This window comes from Amphimedon queenslandica, unplaced genomic scaffold (assembly GCF_000090795.2).
Source record: "Amphimedon queenslandica unplaced genomic scaffold, v1.1 AMPQUscaffold_13171, whole genome shotgun sequence".
NCBI lineage: Eukaryota > Metazoa > Porifera > Demospongiae > Haplosclerida > Niphatidae > Amphimedon > Amphimedon queenslandica.
Window position 1 is genome coordinate 7,560 of NW_003546593.1, and position 24,401 is coordinate 31,960.

Here is a 24,401-nt window from a genome sequence, read left to right on the forward strand (position 1 = left end):
TGTATGAGATGTAGTAGCATTTCATGGTACATGTACATTATACCAAAATACCCTATACTATAATAGCACAAGGTATTTTATCAAAAACAGCTAAGGAGAGAATTCTCCATTTTTATAGATGTTCTTATGTTGTGTAGAAAGTTTGAGCTCATTCCGATCAAAATTGGATTTATTATGGATCTTTAAAGTTGCTCCAAAATTTGACAAAACAGCCTGTACTATAGTACAGACTGTTTTGTCAAAATGGCTATTAGAGAGAATTTGATATAATACTAGAATGCTGTCATTATGTGTTGTTGTTGTTGTTGTGGTGGTGGTGATGGTGGTGATGGTGTTGGTGGTGATGGTGTTGTTGTTATTGTTTTTTGATGTGCCTACATTTGTTAAATGATTTCATTATCATTTATATCATTTATCATGATTAATAGTTCAATATATTCATGATCAGTGACCTCATTCCCATACAACAATGATAAAGCAATATCATTTAAGAGTCAGGTGTCATCAATTTGTTCTCCTTTGAACTCCAGTATCAAATAATATGTACTTTCTTGTATGACTGTAAGCTAAATAGCACTGTAGCTATGTTTTTTAGTAATAGTAAGTGTGATAGAATAACATGATGACATTTTCATTTCTTTCTATTTGTGAAAGAGCTACATGTAGGTGTCGATCAGCTAGGGCATAGTTTAAAGTGGATTTTTAAACTTTTAAACTTTGTTTTATTTTTTTATTGTTTTTTCTATTGTTTTGCAATTGCACAGTCTAACTGTGTGTGGTTACATTGTAGAGTAATTTTAGGTATGGCAGCTAGGGTGTGTGTGTGTTTGTTTGTCCATAAATGTTGCGGTGAGAGAGAGAGAAGGGAAGACGTGATTAAGCGTAATAAGGAAGTACATGTTAGTGCAGATTCTTGTAATATTTAAGAAATTTTTATCATAATATTCTAATGAGGCATGACCTCGATTGGTTAGTTAGAATAACTTCCTTTCCCTCCTTCTCTCTCTCCCCCCCTCTCTCTGTCTGTCTCTCCTCTCTCTGTCTGTCTGTCTCTCTCTCTCCCTCCCCCCTCTTTCTCTTTCTCCTCTCTCTCCCCCTCTCTCTCTCCCTGTTTCTCCAGGTTTGGTCATTCTATTCAAATCATTGATGACATTGATTCACTGGCCATCCCTTATGAATCATAAACTCTTATTATTAACTATAATAATTAATTCATTATTGATTGGTTATTGATTCATTTGATTGTTACTAATACTATTCTATTTTATTTGTTAACTCATTAATTATTATTTACTTTATTTATAAGCTCTCACTACGTCCACACGCCCCCTATATACTGTTATGGTGCTATCAATTGTTTTGCATTATAAGCAATAACGATATACAAAACACATTGTGTAGACTTAATACATACTCTACAATGTAGTACATACTGAATGTCATTTATTCACATAGTGTGGTGGCCTGTGATATCATGTTGCTATAGTTACATCCCCCACATAATATTGTTTAGTACATAATGATGTTATGCTGAACCTAAGAGGGCATGTACTACTGTGGATTGCCTTATTTGGGCAAGAGGTAGCTACCCTTTTTATCATAATATTATGAATGTATATACACACACACCACCATATGGTATGAAGGAAAGGATTGTTTGTGTATCTATTGGGAGAAAGAGGGATAGAGAGAGATTTTACATGTAGGTAAGGTTTAAATAACACTCTGTAATTAAGAATTGTGATAATAGTAACTAGATCAAGTGTCCAATTGTCCAGTTATTATATGGGCTATTACAATATGTAATCAATACTTTATCATTAACTGATTCAATGTGTTATACTGTATATGTACGTGATGGGATGTAGAGGAATCAAGTGTTAACGTATTGTTTTGAATCCACTGTCATATGTCTAATCCACACTATGTAATATTGGCTCTCATTATTTTAACTTCCGGCTGCATACGTGTCGGGTTTTTTAACTGTATATATAGTATATAGCACAAATTCATGAGCTTTCAATAGAGTACAAAATCAAAATATTAATAATAGCAATAATAATAATAATGATGATAGTGAGATAAGAGATAAATCATGGAATAAGAGAGAGAGAGAAAGAGGAGATTATGTAGTCAATGTGTAGCAGAGAGAGAGAGAGAGCAGGAGAGATAGTGCGTGGTTTAGCGAGGAAATGGACTACGCTGATCCTCAATCCGTGTCGACTGGAGGTGCTGTAGCATGTTAAAGAAATCCTCTCCAGGCATGAGGTTTTGTCGATACGTTTGAGGATCTGGAGATCTTTGATCATTTATTCTAGAGCTCTAAAGAAAGAGAGAGAGAGAGGTTAATAAATATTTTGTTTCTTAAAGTGTTGTTGTACGCAATAATTAAGTTGACATGACTTCATGATGTTTGAATGGACACTAAGTCAATTAATTAAACATCTTATTTACTATACTCCCTTACTATCTCTCCCTCCCCCTCTCTCTCTCTCTCTCCTTTAAACCAAACTGACGCCAAACCCCCGTACGACATCACAAAAAACACATTCCAAGACTTTTGGCCACACAAATATATTTGAAACATGTCTGCATGTACATGTACACATCTTCAAGTAAACTTACTTGACTTCTAAAAAGTAGATCAATGAATTCCTCTTCTGAGAGAGGCTTCCTTATGTCTTCAAGGTCCTCTTTAGTCTGAGCTGGTTGTGCTGGGAGAGGTTGGGAAGTGAGTTCTGTCTCTTTTACGTCTAAATGAAGGCTGGCCCTCTGGTCGTCCATTCTAGAACCCTGTAGCCTCAAGAGGAGGTCGAGGAAGAGTCTCTGTTGAGGATCTGGTGGTAATGGGGTCCTCTGGTCGTTAAGTCTACGACTCTGTGATTGGATTATGAGACCTTCTAACTCTTCGTCTATGCCGTCTCTTTCTGGACACGCTTCCTACAATAAGAAGAAAAGAAAGATAAAAAATGGCCGGTTGCTTTTCCTTCCACTTACCAGTACTGGTTCGCTGTTGATAAGCCTGTGGTAATGGTTGTCAACGAGGAGTGCCATCTTGTGTATAGTTTAGCTCTTAAAGTCTTTACACAAAAGAAAGAGAACGATATAAGAAGAGAAGGTCAGTTGACTTGTCTCTCGGCCTCGCCTTTGCTCTCTTTTATGAAAGCTATGCTAAGTATACGGAAAATATCCTGAGCCATCATACGGGAATGAACGGAAATGCCTGTTTCAGCCATACAAGAACACAAACAAATGGCCAATGTTTATACTTAAGTATTAGCAGGTCTTTAATAAAGGAGAGGGGTATGGAGGGGGTTATTGGGGTCAGAGGAAATTGTACATTCTATTAGTATTACTATGAAAGACTTACGTTGGCGGATGGCTCCGTTAAGCCATTCAACACCGAACACGCCAAAGGCTGCCGAGTTTTGAAACAAACAAGTCCTAAGTTCCTCATTATTATCAGATTAAATATGTTATGAGTGTATTACTGTCTCCGAACTTATAATTAAAGGACACTAAACTACCTGTCCTTAATACAGAGGTGTCCTCATTTCAGAGGTACTTTTGTATAGGCTTGTACCAATTGGGACACTACAAAATGTCGTCATTATAAAGCTGTATAAAGCCGCCCATTATAACACTGTACACCCTTTATCTGTAGAATAATGACCAACAACAATAGTCCATTATTGTGATCCCATTAATCAGCAGTAATTGCCAGCAGGAGTTATGTCTCTTATCTAGTTACGACTGAGTACATTGCTATATTCGGCTAGACTAAGCTATGTCTCTGTATGTATATATCCCTCGGTTTACTCCATACTGGTCCCACATAGCTACATTATATGCATCCTCAATACACTTGTGAGTATAGTTGAATTCTTTCAATGATTCGCTGGAGTAGTTCAATTCCAATTACTACCGCAGCCTAACATTCCAAACAGCTAGCCAATAATGGTAATATGGTACTAAACTGTACATGTGTATATGCAGGAAATGTAGTGTAGCCTCTTTATTAAGGACATGCCCCATTAGGCCCACACTACCTGTCCTTAATACATGTACAGTGTAGCCTCTTTATTAAGGACACCATTGGGCCCACACTACCTGTCCTTAATACATGTACAGTGTAGCCTCTTTATTAAGGACACCATTGGGCCCACACTACCTGTCCTTAATACATGTACAGTGTAGCCTCTTTATTAAGGACACCATTGGGCCCACACTACCTGTCCTTAATACATGTACAGTGTAGCCTCTTTATTAAGGACACCATTGGGCCCACACTACCTGTCCTTAATACATGTACAGTGTAGCCTCTTTATTAAGGACACCATTGGGCCCACACTACCTGTCCTTAATACATGTACAGTGTAGCCTCTTTATTAAGGACACCATTGGGCCCACACTACCTGTCCTTAATACATGTACAGTGTAGCCTCTTTATTAAGGACACCATTGGGCCCACACTACCTGTCCTTAATACACGTACAGTGTAGCCTCTTTATTAAGGACACCATTGGGCCCACACTACCTGTCCTTAATACAGAGGTGTCCTCATTTCAGAGGTACTTTTGTATAGGCTTGTACCAATTGGGACATTACTAAACGTCCTTATTATAAAGGTATCCTCATTATAAAGGTGTCCTCATTATAAAGGTGTCTTTATAATAGATGTTTGTATTGATGTAGCTAAACAATACACACATCAATTCAAATTGTATCTGCTTCATAGACTATGGACTATAGCGACTTCTCAATGTTGATTGTGGTACATGATTGCTAGCCAATGACTGTGTGTGTATATGTGATCCATTCATCTATTCATTCAAATAATAAGCTGTTTTTGATGATTGAAATTCGAGCCATCAGCACACGCAGTGAAACACACACACGCTCTTCTATCCCATCTCTTCATTTGCTGCGTGCACGATCTGATCCATCTATAATTTCAGCCTATACATGCATGTACATGTATATAACATTGTTTTCGTGAAAATGAAGTCAACAATATAGCACGATTAGTACATTTATATTGATAATAACCGCCATTAGCAGTCTTTCGTAAACTATAATCACGCAATCTTAGTTCTTAAAATTTTAGCAGCTGTAACTTAATTTGTAACTTGTGGGTGGCACAATAGTGTGGCCCCTCTACGGTTGCCAACCAGTGTCTGTTATATGTATATGTACATGTATGTGTATTGTTATTGTATTGAAGCTCCAATTACTATTGGTGAGTTAGTTGTGGTTGTGAGGCTAATTGAGTTTGAGTTAGTTTTGAGGTTTTGTAACTTGTTGGTGTGTCCATAGAACCCATACAGTGCTTACTGTGTTAGTATTCCCTACACCTTATGATTCTCGGCCCACACACACTCATTCATTTTCTTAACTTAACAAAGGGAAACATACCTCCATAAAGTCAACCTTAAAATGCTTTTTAAACTTTATACAACTTGTTTTTTAAGCAAAAAGGTAATTCATTGATAGATTTAATGCATAATTTATTACAAAATCTCTGTACTTTAGAATCACCTTTATTTTCTCTCTTTTTATTATTACTACACTATTACTACAGTATCTATTACCATTGTTATTATTATTTTAGTTACTATTATTTCATATTCTTATATATTTATCATCTTTCTTTCTCTATACTTCTCTGGAGTAACTTAAACCAATAGTTGTTTATCACTAACATGCGTACGTCTGTTGTGATCACCAGATAGTAGATACGTCAGAGGGAGAAACAGACATTCCTGTAATCAAGTACGTCTCACTCATTCTCTCCCACATGATGTGTATCCATTACATACATCCACTGATCCCAAGGGACATAAGCACTCTCTCAGATGATTATCGTAACATGTAAGGGTTATATGCTCTTCTTTCTAAATATTTATGACGTCCCTCATTCTGTTTCATTGTTGACAATGCTAACAGTCTTATGTTATGTTAATGGCCATTTAACTTTATTCCTAGTAATAGCTAGTAGTGTATACACTTGTTTATATTACACCAGTCAATTTTATTGTGTTTTATGCCATACTGACTCAATATATTGTGCTGTGTTAATCAACAACATGGCCATACTGACGTCAGGAAGATGCTTTCTCACTAAATTCACTGTCCATAAACAACAGTCAGCCTTGCTCTGCATATCATTGTGGCTGTAGGCAGTCTCTAGTGTCCTTAATATGGAGTAGCGATATGGGATGAGTGTGTTTAAGTACAAGCTGCTAAGAGAGAGATATTTCTGTTGTATTTGTGCTTCTGTTTACGTGTTGGTTTGTTGATGGAGGTAGTTAAGGATCATTAGGAGCTGAATGGATTTGTGAATGACTGAATGAATGGGTTGAATGAAGGAATAAATGGGCATAAATTAGTGTTAAAAATAATGTTTAAAGTAGTGCTAAGTAGACTAAGCTTTTTAGCTTATGGATACAGTGCTTTTGTATTGCTGAAGTATACAGTGTAGCCTCTATATAATGGTCACTTTGACAGTGTTTCTGTTATACAGAGGTGTCCTTTATGTGGAGGTTATTTTATACAGTAAGGAATGTAATTGGTACACTAGGTGCTGTCCGTTTAATGGAGGTGTATGCTTTAGAGAGTGTCCATTAAAAGAGGCTATACTGCAGTGTTGTTGAAGTTGATTCTAATCTTAATTTAAACCACTTCACTAACAAATGCCTCTTTGTACTTGTAGATAATAGTCAAAACACTCTTAGTAATGAATTTTAATTTGTTACTTAGCAAATTTTATTATAAACTTCAAAATGACAAAATAAAACAGCACATCCAGTGTTGATGATAAAAACTTATTTAAGTATCAAATTAAAACTGGACAAAAATAAAGATATTAAAACTTGCATTATCCTTTGTAATAACAATAATAATAATAATAATAATAATAATAATAATAATAATAATAATAATAAGGTTATTATATAACATGTGTGTTCACTGTGATCTTAGCGTACTTAAGTCCACAACTTCCTATATTTATATTTATTTATTTACATTTCATTATTACCTCTCTCTGAAGTTCTAGCGTGACTACTCTGGCTTCTCTGAACTTTCCTTTTCTGTCCTGTAGCTCCAACCTCACTCTGTTGTATTCTGTATGTGTATGTGTTTATGAAGATGATAAGATAAAGATTAATTATAGTCACGAACGCCTTTCTGCCGCCATGTGAATTTTGTGCGGTCACTCCCCATTCTTTGATTCTCTCTCTTTCTATATCTTTGATCATCGCATGTTCGTTAATTATGTCTTTAGTCTGCCCGTGTGGTCTGTACTTTGCATCTTTTAGTCATGCATTTCTTTAGTCTTTTAGTCTGCTCTCTACTTTCTCTCTTTCTCTCTTTCTCTCTCTCTCTCTCTCTCTCTCTCTCTCTCTCTCTCTCTCTCTCTCTCCCTTCTTTCTCTCTCCCTTCTCTCTCTCTCTCTTGTCCATACTTCTTCTGGGATTTAGATATTGCATCCAGCAGGTCAGACATGTTCTTCCTTGCTGTACAGCATTGCGAATAATCACATATCTTCAAAGAAGAAAGAAGAGAGAGAGAGAGAGAAGGGAGAGGGTGAAGAGGAAAAAGTACCAAATTATGATCACATTACATGTGATTAAGAGCACATAACACGATTAGTTCCTCAATCTCTATATAAGTCCATTCAGAAATCATTACACGTCATTTAAAGCAATTCTTAATTATCGGTTATGGCCTTAAGAATTCAAGCTAACCAAAAATATGCTTACACACACCAAAACACAACCTTATTGAGCCTACGCTGCCATAGACTGGTGATATAGTACTGTCTAGCTATAATAGCTGTATATGTATGTGTGTATATGTACATACCTCTTCAGCTAGTAAGAACTGCTTGTTGGCAAACAGCAGAGCACTTTTATAATGTCCCAATGATGTCAGTGCCTTGCCTATACACCAGTAGCTTTTACACTGACCATATCTGTATGGTAGGGTATCAAGAGAGGGAGAGAGAGAGGGAGGGAGAGAGAAAGGGAGAGAGGGAGGGAGAGAGGGAGGGAGGGAGAAAGGAGAGAGGGAAGGGAAAGAGCAGATAATATAGTTGTATACTATAAAGAGAATTGTGATAGTTTTGCATGTATGTTAATGTAAATGTGCATTAGAAAATGTCATATAACTGGAGAATTTTTTTGGAGCTAATTTTACAAATTAAGTAGTATTGGGACTTTGGTCAAATATGCGTGGGTGATTGTGTGGGTGTGTATACGGTTATATATGGGTCTATGAGTTTGAAATAAGAGTCACTTGTGAATGTTTATATTGACGCTATTAATAGAACAATTATTGTTGTTACTTGTCGTTTAGTTCTTGTGCCAAATACAAGTGTTTCTTGAAATACTTCAAAGCTTCTTTGTGATTCTGTACCAGCAGCTGGAGTGCACCCAAACTGTAGTAGGACTATGTATAGGGAGAGAGATGGGAAAAGATGGTACAAGAGATTGAGCAAGGTCAGGGTGTTAGAGAGAGAGAGGGAGAGAGTTGTGAAAGAAAGCAACAAAAAGAGGTACATAAATGAAAGAATTGCCATAATAAAAGAAAGATATACATGTAGATGTACAGTGTAGCCTCTTTATTAAGGACACCATTGGGCCCACACTACCTGTCCTTAATACATGTACAGTGTAGCCTCTTTATTAAGGACACCATTAGGCCCACACTACCTGTCCTTAATACAGAGGTGTCCTCATTTCAGAGGTACTTTTGTATAGGCTTGTACCAATTGGGACATTACAAAATGTCCTCATTATAAAGGTGTCCTCATTATAAATGTGTTAAAGAGGTTATACTGTATATATATATATTAACAAAAAAGAAATAAATTGATAAGATATTGGAAGGAAGGGGAAGAACATAAAAGCACAAAGGAAACAGAAAATAAAATAACATCCTCTAACTGCAATTGCCATATATGGTGAACATACCTGTGCTTCCGCCACATGGTTCTTGAGATAAATGGATAGTTCCAGTGACTCCCTGTAGCATGTAATGTGTAGAGGAAATGTTGTCAACTAATAGTTGTGGTTAGTTATTGCATTATAGATCAATAATAGGGTTAATTTATGAAATATTGTATTCCCATAAGACAGTTATGATATACCAGTACTCAATACTGTTATTAGTAATGCATACACCAGTACTATTATTTATATACCAGTACTCTTGTTATAAAAATATATTATTTATTAAACCCAGTACAGTGTAGCCTCTTTATTAAGGACATTATTGGGCCCACACTACCTGTCCTTAATACATGTACAGTGTAGCCTCTTTATTAAGGATACCATTGGGCCCACACTACCTGTCCTTAATACAGAGGTGTCCTCATTTCAGAGGTGCTTTTGTATAGGCTTGTACCAATTGGGACATTACAAAATGTCCTTATTATAAAGGTGTCCTCATTATAAAGGTGTCCTCATTATATAGAAGTTTTATATTCTCCTATGCATGAATTACTGTTTAGTCTGTGCTTGCTAATTATTTATTTACTATTGCCAAGAGTATGTGTGAGAGTGAGTGAGTGTCACTGTGTGAATTCAATATTTACTTAGTGTTTTCTGAGTGTATACATATGTCCTCTAATGCCATCATACATTGTTAATGGTGTTTGTGAACAAACAGATGCACAGGATACCGTGTATACAGAACTGTTGCATAAAATGCTGTCATTTATTGCACTATATTGTTGTACAGATGTACCTAAGTGCATGTATGAATGGCTGTTTACTAGGAGGTAATTATTATCAGTAGAATATTAGGATAATCTCAATGGAATACACAGTATCAGGATGATGGGACAAAGGATGCGTGCTTTATCGATATAATGTGTATTTGTGTAATCCCAAAGATCCAATAACAATTCCTAGTATTGGCTCTAGACCTTGTCCTCATGATGTAATGATAGGTTAAATGTATAGCATGGGAGTGACGTAACGAATTAGCGATATAACCACATCTTGTTCTTTGTTGTATCTTAATTATTACTTCAATTATAGACATGAGTAGGTAGTACTATATACATCAGCTAAGGTTTCCCACAGGATTGTCGCATAGCTTTTTGTTATGTCATAAAGTTGCTTCAAAATCCGGTCAAAATCCCTGTACTATAGTACAGGGTCATGGGCCCAAATTTGCCAGAAATAAAAAAGGGAGAATTTTGCATTTATATATATTTTTTTTCTGATGCATATACATGTACTTATGTTGCATTGAGTTTACCAGTGATAATAATGGGATAGCTTTGCTTCTCCAAGCAGGAGGTAAGCATGTCCTAAATTTGTGTTTGTTCTTTGTTGTGCTTCCACGTCTCCAGCCCTCACTGAATAATCTAAAAACTAATAAATACATTACAATAAACTATCAATGTACATGTACAGTGTAGCCTCTTTATTAAGGACACCATTGGGCCCACACTACCTGTCCTTAATACATGTACAGTGTAGCCTCTTTATTAAGGACACCATTGGGCCCACACTACCTGTCCTTAATACATGTACAGTGTAGCCTCTTTATTAAGGACACCATTGGGCCCACACTACCTGTCCTTAATACATGTACAGTGTAGCCTCTTTATTAAGGACACCATTGGGCCCACACTACCTGTCCTTAATACATGTACAGTGTAGCCTCTTTATTAAGGACACCATTGGGCCCACACTACCTGTCCTTAATACATGTACAGTGTAGCCTCTTTATTAAGGACACCATTGGGCCCACACTACCTGTCCTTAATACATGTACAGTGTAGCCTCTTTATTAAGGACACCATTGGGCCCACACTACCTGTCCTTAATACATGTACAGTGTAGCCTCTTTATTAAGGACACCATTGGGCCCACACTACCTGTCCTTAATACAGAGGTGTCCTCATTTCAGAGGTACTTTTGTATAGGCTTGTACCAATTAAGACATTACAAAATGTCCTTGTGATAAAGGTATCCTTAATTAAGGACACCTCTGTATTAAGGAGAAGTAGTGTGAGAATCCTTAATAAAGAGGTTTTAATCTCACTTGTCCATGGTAGGCAATAGCTTCTCTGTAGTTCCCCATCAAGTGATGGACATTACCTAATCCTTCCACTGACTTCCAATACATCATTGCTTCATTGCTAGAGCACTGCATGCATATACTGGAGAGAGAGAGAGAGAAATTAATAAATAAATAAATAAACATTGGGCATAGATTTTTAAATTATTTATGACGAATGGTTTTATGTATACATGTTAACACATATGTCAACAAGATTTTGGAATTTTCTGTCTTGCTGCTGATCATTAAGATTTAATTTCTGGGATACATAATGACATATAATTTATATTTATTTAAAATTAACCTACTGATTATACTTACTTATAGTAATGCAATGATATATGCAGTGATTTGATTCCGGCTTTCTCCTCCTCTCCCTCCTCCTCCTTTCCCTCCTTCTCTTTGCTATTAATCCCTTTCAGTTGTTTTTTCCCTTGTCTGTGGTAGCTGTTGGCCAGCGTGTAGTACAACTCACCAACAAGCGACTATAAAATCAAAATTAATTATTTATAATACGCCACATATTTGAAATACGCAGGTATATACAGCTGCTCAAAAAGGAAGAACTAATTTTCAATACATCAACTGCAAATATTTGTGGCTAGTGCTTATTATGTTAGCTCTTCAAAACAATTACAAAATATTAAATAATAAGGATTTATATAAATTAATAACTATTGAAGTGGACACATAAAGCACAACATCTTAATTGTATAGCTAGATATGAAAGGACGCCTTTGTATTAAGGACAGGTAGTGTGGGACTAATGGTGTCCTTAATAAAGAGGCTACAGCTCTAATACAATTATTAACAAAATTATGTAGCACTCAGCCTGTAACATCAAAGTAGATGTTGCATTCACATAAATACATTATATATTATTTTATTTTAAAATGCATTAGAATTTTATTAGATATTATTATACTTACATTAAGAGGTTTCCCTTTCATCAGATTAAGAGAGAACTGACAATAATTAATAGCTTTATTGTATTTATGAATCCTCTGGAGCTCTTGTGCTCTCCTGTGATACTGCTTCACCTTCTTCTCCACATCATCATCATCAACCTCTTCCTCCTTCTCTCTTTCCTTATAATAATCTCCTGCTACTTCCATCATCTCTCTCTCTCTTAAAACTAAGAGAGACTGAGATAATTTGATTACGCGTGATCAAGTTTATAAAAGGAGGTGCATCATTAACTAGACACTATGCCCACACTAAAGTTTCAAAAGTGGGTGGACGTATAAAGCAATAAATAATAGTGGGCAGGGGCATTTGTATGTTAACACATTGACTGTACAGTATATATGTACCATGTACATGTATACCTGCACAGTATCATGTACTTATTTATGATTGGTAGCTGAAGGAGGAGATCAAGGTGTTAAAGTCAAAATAAATAGATTTCAATAAAAGTGTTTATATAACATTTTCCATAGTCAGCGTTTTGACTAGCTTTCCTGTTTGTCAAAGGGCAGGACGAAAATTAGAGTCTAAATAATTATATTTTGTGTTCAAGAGAGAAGGATTGAAGCCTGTGTAATCCTGATCGACGTATTTATACGAATCTTTTATGTCTTCACTTTCTTGAATTTGTTTTATTTTGTGCGATGATAAATGTGTATCTGATGTCCATTGTCTGTGTGAGAGAGAGAGAAAGAGGGAAAGAGAGAGAGAGGGGGGGGGAGAAAGAGAGAGAGAGAGAGAGAGAGGGAAGAGAGAAATAAAAGAATAGATAATAGTAATAATAGGTGGCCTACTTATCAACACAAGGCTGGCATAAGAGGATATGACAGTCACTGCACTTCATGTTTAATGAAAATGAAGAACAGCCACAACCTGAACAGAAGGGGGAGGATCGCTCGTCGAGAGCAGCTGGAGAATAATGCTCTTCTCCTTCTCCCTCCTCCTCCTCTTCCTCCTATAACAAATATAATAATAATAATTATTATTATTATATAATTAATTGGTTTTAAATTAATTAATTACCGAGGAGCTTAATCTTGATTCGTTCTCATTGTTGCCCATGTAGACTTTCGGTTTTAATGAAGACAAGAAAAGCGACTGTCGTTTTGCCGAAACACGTTTTATTTTACCCTAAAAGCAAAGTATGAGGAGGTGGGCGGAGCTTCTAAAACCTGTACTCACTTTACGAGAGTAAGTGCTGAGGTTCGGCATTCGTCCTGGTACTGGTAGTCCGGCTTTGGCTAATTTAATGAAATATTTTTGAACTCTGCAGCAGACCTGTAATAAAATGAAATGTGTAAGTCCACTCATTTCGACAAAATAACCATTTTTAAAAATGGCAAATTTTTAGAAAATACCCAAGGCTATAGCCCATGGCTTTTTCCAAAAAATGGCTTCAAAATCACCACTAATTTTTATTACATTTTCTGATACATATTGATGTACTTATGCTGTGAAGAAAGTTTGAGCTAATTCCGACTTCAATTTTTTGAGTTACGGCCATTTTAAGAAATCGGCCAAAATCTGAAAAATACCCAAGGCTATAGCCCATGGTTTTTTCCAAAAAATGGCTCCGAATTCACCCCAAATTTTTATTACATTTTCTGATACATATTGATGTACTTATGTTCTGTAGAAAGTTTGAGCTGATTCTGACTTCAATTTTTCGAGTTATGGCCATTTTAAGAAATCGGCCAAAATCTGAAAAATACCCAAGGCTATAGCCCATGGTTTTTTCCAAAAAATGGCTCCGAAATCACCACTAATTTTCATTACATTTTCTGATACATATTGATGCCCTTATGCTACATAGAAAGTTTGAGCTTATTCTGACTTCAATTTTTCGAGTTACGGCCATTTTAAGAAATCGGCCAAAATCTGAAAAATACCCAAGGCTATAGCCCATGGTTTTTTCCAAAAAATGGCTCCGAAATCATCCCAAATTTTTGTTACATTTTCTGATACATATTGATGTACTTATGATCTGTAGAAAGTTTGAGCTGATTCTGACTTCAATTTTTCGAGTTACGGCCATTTTAAGAAATCGGCCAAAATCTGAAAAATACCCATATAGCCCATGGTTTTTTCCAAAAAATGGCTCCAAATTCACCCCAAATTTTTATTACATTTTCTGATACATATTGATGCCCTTATGCTACATAGAAAGTTTGAGCTTATTCTGACTTCAATTTTTCGAGTTACGGCCATTTTAAGAAATCGGCCAAAATCTGAAAAATACCCAAGGCTATAGCCCATGGTTTTTTCCAAAAAATGGCTCCAAATTCACCCCAAATTTTTATTACATTTTCTGATACATATTGATGTACTTATGCTACTAAATAATAATACACACTTTGTTTATCTCTTCTTACTTGTTTTGGTGTCCTGTTTCCCAAAGCATTTGCAATTTTCTGCCATCGTTTAGCCTCAACCTCTTCCGGCGGGTACAGCTGCAACAGCTCCTCAAGACGACCCTGTCACATGCAACAGTCAAAAAAGAAAAGAAAACAAGACTAATCTAACCTGCTCTTCTTCAGACCACATGTTGTCCTTGTACTTTCCCTTTGATTGAGAAGCAGCTGTACTTACTGTCTTCCTACTAGAAGAAGCTGGATCAGTAAACTTCAAGACTTCTTCTTTAACAGGTGGCACAACTTCAATTGTTGCTGGAGCCATCTTCTTACGAGTGTTGTAAGGTTCACTTTCATTGATTGCCTTGTACTGCTCTAAGTTTATCTCTGGGACGGTAGCCAGTCTTTGTCTTGTTGGTAAAGTAAGTGACTGCAATAAGTAAAAGATTCTTTTAATTGAAAAGAATCTCTACTTATCACATGTCACTTAATGGACAAAGCATCTCTTCATTCATTAGCTCCTTTACTATAATTGCAGAACTGCTACTTGCATGTACATGCATAATACCATTATGTATATCATTCTATACAAATGGTATTGAATTGCATTTCAATAACACAATTCCATAATACTGAATAATAATAACTACGTAAGTTATCATAGTGTGAATGAAATAGGTGTACAACTAACTCCATCTCTTAATTGCGTTATGATTGAGTTTGGATCAGTCTCTGCTTTTGATTTGAGCTCAGTTAATAGCTCTAGATCCTACCAGATTTGCATAATAAATGCATTACGTGATGATCATAGTATCTTATTTTAAAACCTTAATTGCTTTCATTTTTTGAGCTTCAAGAAGACTCAATGTCCTCAGTAGAGATTGGTAGCTGAAATAAAACAGATTGCATCACGTGACCAGCTATATGATTCCTTACTCTGGATTGTATTTGAGGATTTCATTGTCAGAATGATAATAATATCCATCAGCCATTTTATTATTAATAACCATTAATTAACGATTAATAACAACCCAATGATTATTCTGAACGCGGGGGCGCAGGTGTCAATAAAACAAGACAAACAACCGTATATTTACCGTATAACCAACAATGTGGTCTCTCGCTGTCGCAGTGTTAGCTCTTGTCTCTGCCATTGTCTTCATTTACTGGTCCCTGGGTAGGAATCCAGTTCACAGGGGACTGCGAGGTGGATCAATACGCCCTCCCGTACAACAAATACTGGCAGAAAGAGAGAACTTGAGCTATGGGCTGAAAGAGTACACGGCCCCGCGGGTGACGGGGGTTCTCTTCAGAATATTAGTATGGCTCTCCTTCACGAGATTGGGCTACGTCATTCTCGTTAGGAGGAACATGAGAAAAAGCAACCTCCACATATTCAAAGGAGAATACATACCAGATGAGCCCACACATAGACCTTGTATTCATTATGCGATTACTGATGCAAACAAGACCACGCCCAGTTGCGTGGGCGCTGAATTTTTCCTAGGTCTGCATAAAGCACAAATTGCGAATGAGTTTAAGCCGTTGAGTATTGTCGAGCTTCATTTGGCTTATAAATCGGGGAAGTTGACCCCAGTTGATGTTGCTCGTTCTGTTTTGAAAGCTGTGTCTGATTCAAACGAGATGGACCCACCTCTTCGGGCTATTGTGGAGTGCTATGCTCCTGTTGTCATGGAGATGGCGGAGTCCTCGTCCCAACGCTGGGCAAAGGGAGAGCCCCTTTCTCTTTTAGACGGCGTCCCGGTTGCAATAAAAGGCGAAATGTACCTCGATCCGTACCCTTTCCTCTGCGGGGGTAAAATTAAAATTGCCGCAATGGAGGGGGTGAGTGAGGGGCCCAATATTAGCACACTGAGGGGCTCTGGTGCAGTCATTATTGGTATATGTAACATGCAGGAACTAGGTAAAGGCACTCTTGGGTCGAACCCTCACTCGGGGTACCAAACTGCCCGTAATCCTCACAATATTGATCATTTTTGTGGAGGGAGTTCTTCAGGTGCTGCTGCTTCAGTTTCAGCTGGTCTTTGTCCGCTTGCTATGGGCGGAGACGGAGGTGGGTCTATAAGAATCCCTGCATCACTCTGTGGGGTTGTTGGTCTCAAACCGACGTATGGTTTGTTAAGTAGTGTGGGCGGGACACCAATGGGTTTCACAGTTGGAGTCCCCGGGCCTATTGGTGCTACAGTACTTGATACCGCCATTGCCTTGAGTCTTTTGGACAAGGAGAAACATGTCTCACTCTCCTCACTGAATCTAATTGATCTCTCAGACCTTAAGATTGGTGTTTATTGGGATTATTTCAATCATTGCAATAAAGAAGTCAGAGACTCTTGTCGTAAAGGACTCGATGCTTTTGAGACGCTAGGAGCTCAAATTAAAGATATCGTAATACCTGAACTGGAGGAAGCTAAAGTGGCCCATATGTTTATCATTCTCACCGAAGGCTCGAGCTCACTATCAAACGAAATAGACAAACACTTTTGGGACTTTAATCCAGAAACCCTAACCCCGATACTCGTGGGTCTCCACACTTCGGGAACCGATTATGTCAATGCAATGAAACAAAGAACGAGGTCTATTGCTTTCCTAAAGAAACTCTTTGAAGAAGTTGACATTATTGTTATGCCAGCCACAGCGTGTACTGCTCCAATGATACCATCGAAATCCCTCTCTCATGGAATCAGTGATGTGAAGACCTCCGGGGATCTTATGAGGTTTTCATTCCTTGCTAACCTGACGGGTATACCAGGCCTGGTACTGCCCATTCAAAGGGAAGGGTTACCTATTGGTCTCCAACTATTAGGTCCCTGGTACAGCGAGGGACTTTTACTAAGAGCTGGACTCGCTTTAGAAAGCGCTGGAGTGTCAGCTACTAATAGGCCACAAGTGTATTATGATTTATTAAAGTGACACTTGTTCTTCTAATAGTCATTATTAATATCAATGGAATTGTTGTATAAATGCATTCTCTGTATAGCTCTTTGGTTCTACTGTATTTATTTTGCATAATGTCCACCATTCAGTCATCAATTCACACAGTTTCATTTATTTAGGAAAAAATCAACAAAATTAAACTATCATTGATCAATACTGATTCATAATTGACTACCATAATCAGAAAAGGTAGCTTATAAACATAATAATAATAATACAATAATCCATTATTTTATAATGGTATTTCTAAGTGTTTGAGATCTACACACTCCTTTCCCTTCCACTTGGAATGGGGTCCCTTTATAAACTGCCACACCTTCGGCAGTAGTAACGAGGTCGGGCTGAACCTTCTCAAATATCTTCTTCTTTGGATTCAACTGTGCATCAGGCTCCCCTGAGAAGAAGAGTAAATTATTTTCTACTAAAATCTAATAATGAATTTCAACTAGAAGTGTCAGTAAACAATGAAAGAGTTGGGAGATATTGCAAGCTTCATTAGTAGAGAATAGAGATCTTCTTAAACAATAAATAAAAGCACAAAAGCTCTTTTGTATGCACACAGCAACTGACCAGCTGCAGGTCAAACATTACTCTATACTTACTATTCTATGGACTCTTTGTTTACAATTTAATGGCTGAAAGGAACATACATGTGTTCACTAGCAGCTGTTGCTAATTGAAATAATATTAATTCATTTTTAATTACCTGGGTATCCTTCAAAGACTATTCTATCACCAGGTACGGAGCCAGGGGGCGGGTCTAATATCTCGACCTTATTTGGAGTGCTGGCACACATCACCATTGCCTCTGATAGAACACCACGCATTCTAAAATAGAGAGAGATAAAAGATTGATTTAGTTTGAGAATAATTTTCTAATCCTACATTGTACAATCATATACTACCCAAAAATATATAAATTAAATGTTTAATACATGTACATGTATATAGTGCAGCCGTTATATAATGGACACTTTGGTATAAGAAAGTGTCTCTGTTATACAGAGGTGTCCTTTATGTGGAGGTTATTTTATACAGTAAGGAATGTATTTGGTACACTAGGTGCTGTCCGTTAAATGGAGGTGTACGCTATAGAGAGTGTCCATTAAGAGAGGCTACACTTTTAATGTTAAAACAATACAGAAAATTAGCCTCTCACTTAGCAGGTTTTAAGTTACACATTGTTATCACTAAACGATCCTATAAATGAAATACAATTATTATAATAAAAGGGTGAATATTTCTTGCCTTCATTTCTTCAATGGGGATAAACTTCACTAAACCACTGCATACAGTCCTAGGCTTTTCCTCACCAACATCAACTAAAAAATTATAAAAATAAAATAACTTGAGATTTTTTTGCTTGTCACGGATTTCGTGACATATAGTACAATTACATGGTCTTAGGCCAAATTTTGCCAAAAATCAAAAATAGAGATTTCTCTATTTTTATTCCATTTTCTGATACATATACATGTTCTTATATTGTGTAGAAAGTTTGAGATGATTCCGATTAAAATTGGATTTTTTACAGATTTTCAAAGTTACTCCAGAATTGGGTCAAAAAGACCATACATAGTACAAGTTCATTATTAATAATAAATGGCATGTTTTGAAGACTCCACCTTACTTTCTTCCACATAGAGGGTATCAGCATCAGGATGTAGTTTAACTGACAGTATTTTACCAACTCTCATGTCAAGCCGTGAGACATCAACTGGTTTATCTCCTCCACCCACAGCCCCGCCCCCTTTCCCTCCTCCTCCACCTCCTAAAAAAGACAATGAGCCATTATTAGCTAAGTTATAATTCTTACCAGTTGCTTCAGTTGGTTTCTCTTTCTTTCCTTTGCTGGCTTTAGCAGCTGGTTTCGACTCACTCTCTTCCACCTTCTTCTCAGGAGGAGCAGATACTGGTTCTTGTGTTGGTTTCTTAACAGATTCAGTAGCTACTGGTGCAGCTGCAGAACTTGCAGCTGTAATAGCTGAAGGATTAAATATATGATGACCTAAAAATAAAATTTAAATTTGTACATAATTTTAGCTGCAGCTATCAGTATTCTAAGGTCTAATATCTGCTATAAATAGGAGGATTTAATAATTGCAATAATTATAAATTACTAACGTCCATTTAATATTTCAGCATCAATCAATTCCTGCTTTAACTTCTCAATTTCACTTGTCAGCTCTGCATTTTCCCTTTCTAGTTTAATAACCAGTTCCGATTTCTAATTAGTATCATAATAATTATAACTTTATTATCCTTATTACTTGTCTAGGAGCTAAATCACTCTTTTTATTTTCTACAAAATTACATATAAAATTAATTTATACCAGTTGCCAGTATATTCAAGTTGCATGTTTACCTGCTACCTGCTGCAGTACATCAACGCAAAGGCTGAGGTGCTTCAGTGCCTCGTCAGACTCTCTGGAGCGATATTCCAGCCTTTTCAATCTCTCTTCATAACAATCAGCCATGATAACATGTGTCAGGGGCGTGGCTACATAAAAAGGCGCGGCGTGGATAGATAAAAGGCGTGGCTAGGTTATAAAATGCTTTAGTGGGCACAAAAATTATGACTAAGGTTTCAGAAACAAAAATTAGTCTCGAAAACCCCAAAGAATTTAGATGCAGATCATTTGCGAAAATCAACCTCTGCTTGCATATCGTGGGAAAAAGAAATGGCTACCATGAACTTAACATGATCCTGTCCTTGTTGAAATTGGCCGATGATATAGCGATATCCCGATCTGCTAATGGTAAACACACTGTTGAATTTACTGGAAAATATGCTTCCAAGCACATTGATTCGCAGGACAATTCTATAATAACGTCCCTGAGTTATCTGGAACAAAATGCAGGAATGAGAGGTAAATATAGAGTTCAAGTCGATAAGAATATACCGGTAGGTTCTGGAATGGGTGGTGGTTCTACAAATGCTGCCGCAGTCATTTTAGCTATTAACAAAATAGAAACTCTCATGATGTCCAAAGAGCAGATGGTTGATTGCGCTTCTCAAATAGGAACTGATGCTGTAGCTTGCTTAAAGATGATTAGAGAATTGGATGCTTCCCTAAAACTTCTAGAACCTCAATCTTGCGATCATAGATATGCATTGGAGCAGCAAAATAAAATGCATGGCTTTCTTGCAAATGAAATTGAAACAGAGATCTATCCAATAGAAATGGATTGTAGAGACTGGATTATTGTGTTAGTATCTCCCAACATACACTCTAGCGCTGGAGATGCCTACAGAAAATTTGCCTCTGGATTTAAAGGCTCTGATCCTTTTATTCCTTCACTTAATGATAAAGAAAGTATTATTGATTTTAGTAGAAAATTGAGATGTGATCTGGATTTTTTGAGCAGTCTTACGAATGACTTAACTATCCCTGTGGCCAACCTGATACCTGAAATTAGTGATATTTTGGATGTATTGCTACAACAGGATGGATGCAAGATTTCAAGAATGACCGGCAGCGGCTCAACCTGCTTTGGTATTTTTACAGATCCCATCTCAGCGGAAAAAGCATCGCAATCCCTGAAAAGTACACTTCCAAATACCTATGATATATTCATCACTGAAATTCTCTGATTTATTGGCAGTCTTTTACCCTTTTTATTACTAGTAAATTACTACAGGAACGTTCAAGAATGGCCACCTGCAATACCACTCAAATTCATCTGGATTATTTTTTTAACTTGAATATTAGCTACTCAACGTAAAGTTTTATTAGCATATTTTTTATTGCAATTTTATGGTAGATCTAAACACTTACTTTGGTATAAATTCTTTCTTGTGTATGCACAGTTCAATAGCAAAAAGGTGGTTGCATGGCCCTTTGGCTTAAATCGTGAGACCCACATAAGATCTTTATCTATAACTTTAATTAATTGTAGGCGGGGCTCAATCTGTCAATAAAAATACCGTATTGTGTCTATTTAAAGGCTCATTGCGGTAATTCCAATATAATTATTGGGTGGAGCTCCTAGTAAACAAAGTCCCTCAATCTTCACCTTCTCTCTCTCTCTCTCTCCTCTGCTGTAATGGCTGAAGGACAACCACCACCGCTACAGGTAACACCTTAATAATGACACATTTAATAATATTTTTTGGGTAAACAGCAATCACAATGCTAATAATTAGTTTTCCAAACTTGATTATTTTTACAAATACCGAAGTTGATATAAGAATAATGTACTTAAACAATTAGAGAGTACGTATTATCTATAATCGATACGAATTTTAATGGGTATAGTTTTATATAGTTCATTTAATGTTTATTTGATGTACATGTACATACTGCATGGTTATTATTACCCTGTTCTTACAGATTTCCGACCCATCTCCCGGGGGTGTGGTGACATCCTTTCAACCAGTAGCTGTTCGTGAGTATTATAATTCGCTCGTTTATTTTGACATTGAGAAGAAGATTGGTCAGGGACAGTTCAGTGTTGTGTTCAAGGCCTGCAGTAAGACTGACTCAGAAAGGGTAGCCCTCAAGAAAATACAAGTATGTCACTTATGAAGACATTTCTTATTGCATGTGTAATATGTACATGTATGTTTGCGATTCGATAAAACAAAATGGAGTGAATTTTTATTAGCAGTTTAGCACAAAATGAAAGTCTTCCTCAAGTTATCCCTGTTATATGGCATCTTTTTCTTTTCAAATAATTATTCATTTATAATAAAATTTCTTCTTTTGTTTTCAGATATTTGAGATGGTCGATGCTAAGGCTAGACAGGATTGTTTGAAGGAGATTGAGTTGCTTCAATCTCTTGATCACCCGAACATTATAAAGTATTTGGCCTCCTTTGTAGAGAATAACGAGGTATATCACTTAAAGTCCTTGTTTACTTTTAAGCTACTAATGTCTCCTTTTTCTCACGCTTCCTTTTCTCTCTCTTTCTGTTTTTCTCTCTCTCTCTCTCTCTCTAGTTATATATAGTTCTTGAATTGGCGGAAGCTGGTGATTTATCTCGAATGATAAAACATTTCAAGAAGAGAAAGCAACTGATTCCAGAGAAGACCATCTGGTAATAATAATTTCAAATGAATCGCTATAAAGAAATTTTTGATTTCTCTCTCTCCACTGTCCTCCCTCCTTTTTCTCTTTCTCTTGTCCCAAGGCGTTATTTTGTTCAAGTTTGTTCTGCACTGGATCACATGCATACCAGAAGAGTCATGCACAGAGGTATAGCCCCTGTAATTAATAATCTCATTATTATTAACCTCATGAATATTCATTAGACATAAAACCAGCCAACGTCTTTGTCACTAGCACTGCAGTCGTAAAACTCGGGGACTTGGGTCTCGGAAGGTTTTTCAGTTCAAAAACAACAGCTGCCCACTCATTAGGTAGACACATGTAACTTTTCTTATTCTAATTAATGCCCGAATAGTTGGAACGCCGTATTACATGTCGCCGGAGAGAATACATGAAACTGGATATAATTTCAAGTCTGATATATGGTCACTTGGGTGCCTCCTTTATGAAGTATTTTTAACTATAAATTAGTACTAATTATGATTATTAATTAATTTCGATTGTTGTTTTATTTTTGTTTGTCTTTTCATTCCAGCTGGCAGCACTTCAGTCGCCATTCTACGGCGATAAGATGAACTTATACTCGCTCTGTAAGAAGATAGAGAAGTGTGACTATCCACCACTACCTTCTGACATTTATTCACAAAAAGTAAGAAGACTATGACAATAACTAATAGTACTATGTAATCATGGCTTCTCAATCTCCTTTCTCTCTCAAATTCCTCTCTCTCTCTCTCTCTCCCTTATCTTTTCCCATCCTCTCTTTCTTTCTTTTGCCCCTCTCTCCTCTCCCTCTTTCTCTTTAGTTAAGAGATTTAGTTGATAGTTGTATTAACCCTAATCCAGAGATCAGGCCTGACATTCAGCGTGTGTACTCAGTCTCACAGCAGATGAGAAGTATTACAGCTGGTCCCCCTCCAGCTGTTGCTACTGGTCCAGGAGCTGGAGTGGAACCCAATCCGGTCTCATGAACACTCTCTCAATCTTTATTTTTATATATAAATATACTTTTTTGTAGAATGAGCTCCATTTTATGATTTTTTTGCTCTTTTATTTTTAATGCATCACTTAACTATTATTCATAGTCAATTAATTAATTAATGTAACTACCTTATTAATATTCATTAGTCGTTGTCATGGCTACTCGACAAAAGATGCTCGGGGATTTTCGCTCGTAGGAATCCATCATGAGTAGGAAAGATCTGCAATGTTTGGGATCACAGAGGCCGTCACTTTCTGCCAATCCACTGTTAATAGCTGTAAGAGAACCCTTATCTCGAGAAAAATAACTTCATCTGTTTCATTTCTGTCTCTCTGTCCCTTTTTTGCTTTCCCTTCCTTAGCCTGAGCTTGGCAAGTCCAGGAAAAGATGCTTTTCCCTGCCCTCACCTGATTTCACTTATGGCATGAGGACAATATGCTTTGATGGAGGGGTAGCTGAAGGTAAATAATGTCCTCTACTTGTATTAAATCTTAAATCTTCTCTCTTTCCCTCTCTCTCTCTCCGCTCTCATTTCTGCAGCTGTTTCAATATGGCATGCAGCAAAAGGTTCTATGGCTAGACAAAACCAAACACCAGAGAAGGACTTCATAGCTCTTAACAAAATGGCAGCTCAGAATGGCCTCACTACAGCACAGGAGCAAAGCCAGTTCAGAGCTTGTCACGATATAAGACGAAGAGACAAAGATCGGGACTCACAACTTGGAAAATCTCGCTATCCGCCAGAAGGGATGACATTTGGAGTATCAACAAGACCTTCTACTCCATTGTTTGAACTGCTTGAGAACAGATATGGTGAGAAATGGCTGACTGATAGAAGAGAAGCAGAGAAAAGGCAGAGGGATAAAATCAAAGAGCAAGTAAGCTAAGCAATAATATTATGCAGGTGCAATTTGACTCTTTCTCCCTCTCTCTTCTCTCATGGTAGAGTCTTTGTGGTAAAGTTTTTGAAACGAATGCATCTCTCCTTCGAAGACACTCAGCTCCTGTTGATCCTC

The 24,401-nt window shown here is 36.9% G+C and overlaps 7 protein-coding genes across 7 annotated transcripts in view; 3 read left to right on the top strand and 4 right to left on the bottom strand.

Moving 5' to 3' along the window:
• Window positions 1-1,990: 1,990 nt before the first annotated feature.
• On the bottom strand, window positions 1,991-3,151 carry LOC100636630 (G-protein-signaling modulator 2-like). The gene is made up of 3 exons (XM_003388970.3): window positions 2,998-3,151; window positions 2,626-2,940; window positions 1,991-2,322 (listed from the first exon to the last, which is right to left on the bottom strand). The coding sequence occupies exons 1-3, from the start codon at window positions 3,052-3,054 to the stop codon at window positions 2,182-2,184; spliced, it is 513 nt and encodes a 170-aa protein (XP_003389018.1). The 5' UTR covers window positions 3,055-3,151; the 3' UTR covers window positions 1,991-2,181.
• A 3,768-nt stretch (window positions 3,152-6,919) lies between these two features.
• LOC109584755 (G-protein-signaling modulator 2-like) lies at window positions 6,920-12,349 on the bottom strand. Its single transcript, XM_020000592.1, has 9 exons — window positions 12,009-12,349; window positions 11,401-11,564; window positions 11,062-11,179; window positions 10,270-10,385; window positions 8,976-9,027; window positions 8,348-8,451; window positions 7,867-7,975; window positions 7,466-7,545; window positions 6,920-7,125 (listed from the first exon to the last, which is right to left on the bottom strand). Exons 1-9 carry the CDS (start codon window positions 12,195-12,197, stop codon window positions 7,023-7,025), a joined length of 1,035 nt encoding a protein of 344 aa, XP_019856151.1. The 5' UTR covers window positions 12,198-12,349; the 3' UTR covers window positions 6,920-7,022.
• A 94-nt stretch (window positions 12,350-12,443) lies between these two features.
• Window positions 12,444-15,585, bottom strand: LOC109584753 (ZZ-type zinc finger-containing protein 3-like). The gene is made up of 10 exons (XM_020000591.1): window positions 15,494-15,585; window positions 15,333-15,439; window positions 15,224-15,284; window positions 15,088-15,165; window positions 14,569-14,826; window positions 14,418-14,519; window positions 13,228-13,323; window positions 13,069-13,176; window positions 12,840-13,000; window positions 12,444-12,718 (listed from the first exon to the last, which is right to left on the bottom strand). Exons 2-10 carry the CDS (start codon window positions 15,404-15,406, stop codon window positions 12,547-12,549), a joined length of 1,110 nt encoding a protein of 369 aa, XP_019856150.1. The 5' UTR covers window positions 15,407-15,439; window positions 15,494-15,585; the 3' UTR covers window positions 12,444-12,546.
• LOC100637764 (fatty acid amide hydrolase-like) lies at window positions 15,495-17,477 on the top strand. Its single transcript, XM_003388979.3, has one exon. It carries the CDS (start codon window positions 15,507-15,509, stop codon window positions 17,325-17,327), a length of 1,821 nt encoding a protein of 606 aa, XP_003389027.1. The 5' UTR covers window positions 15,495-15,506; the 3' UTR covers window positions 17,328-17,477.
• Window positions 17,367-21,248, bottom strand: LOC100637889 (aminoacyl tRNA synthase complex-interacting multifunctional protein 1-like). Its single transcript, XM_003388980.2, has 10 exons — window positions 21,131-21,248; window positions 19,717-19,851; window positions 19,622-19,653; window positions 19,476-19,578; window positions 19,168-19,359; window positions 18,982-19,122; window positions 18,600-18,673; window positions 18,511-18,551; window positions 18,058-18,179; window positions 17,367-17,745 (listed from the first exon to the last, which is right to left on the bottom strand). The coding sequence occupies exons 1-10, from the start codon at window positions 21,216-21,218 to the stop codon at window positions 17,579-17,581; spliced, it is 1,095 nt and encodes a 364-aa protein (XP_003389028.2). The 5' UTR covers window positions 21,219-21,248; the 3' UTR covers window positions 17,367-17,578.
• Window positions 21,249-21,314: 66 nt separating this feature from the next.
• Window positions 21,315-23,500, top strand: LOC100638014 (serine/threonine-protein kinase Nek7-like). Its single transcript, XM_003388981.3, has 9 exons — window positions 21,315-21,428; window positions 21,686-21,865; window positions 22,068-22,187; window positions 22,295-22,392; window positions 22,486-22,550; window positions 22,607-22,714; window positions 22,759-22,853; window positions 22,939-23,052; window positions 23,210-23,500. Exons 1-9 carry the CDS (start codon window positions 21,399-21,401, stop codon window positions 23,372-23,374), a joined length of 975 nt encoding a protein of 324 aa, XP_003389029.1. The 5' UTR covers window positions 21,315-21,398; the 3' UTR covers window positions 23,375-23,500.
• A 31-nt stretch (window positions 23,501-23,531) lies between these two features.
• LOC100638141 (cilia- and flagella-associated protein 77-like) overlaps window positions 23,532-24,401 on the top strand; it is a gene marked incomplete at its 3' end in the record, with an annotated part of 6,026 nt that continues 5,156 nt past the window's right edge. Inside the window, exons 1-4 of the mRNA XM_020000589.1 lie at window positions 23,532-23,662; window positions 23,747-23,846; window positions 23,926-24,263; window positions 24,332-24,400. Of these exons, the coding sequence (XP_019856148.1) occupies window positions 23,591-23,662; window positions 23,747-23,846; window positions 23,926-24,263; window positions 24,332-24,400 (579 nt within the window). The remainder of the gene's footprint in view (window positions 23,663-23,746; window positions 23,847-23,925; window positions 24,264-24,331; window position 24,401) is intronic.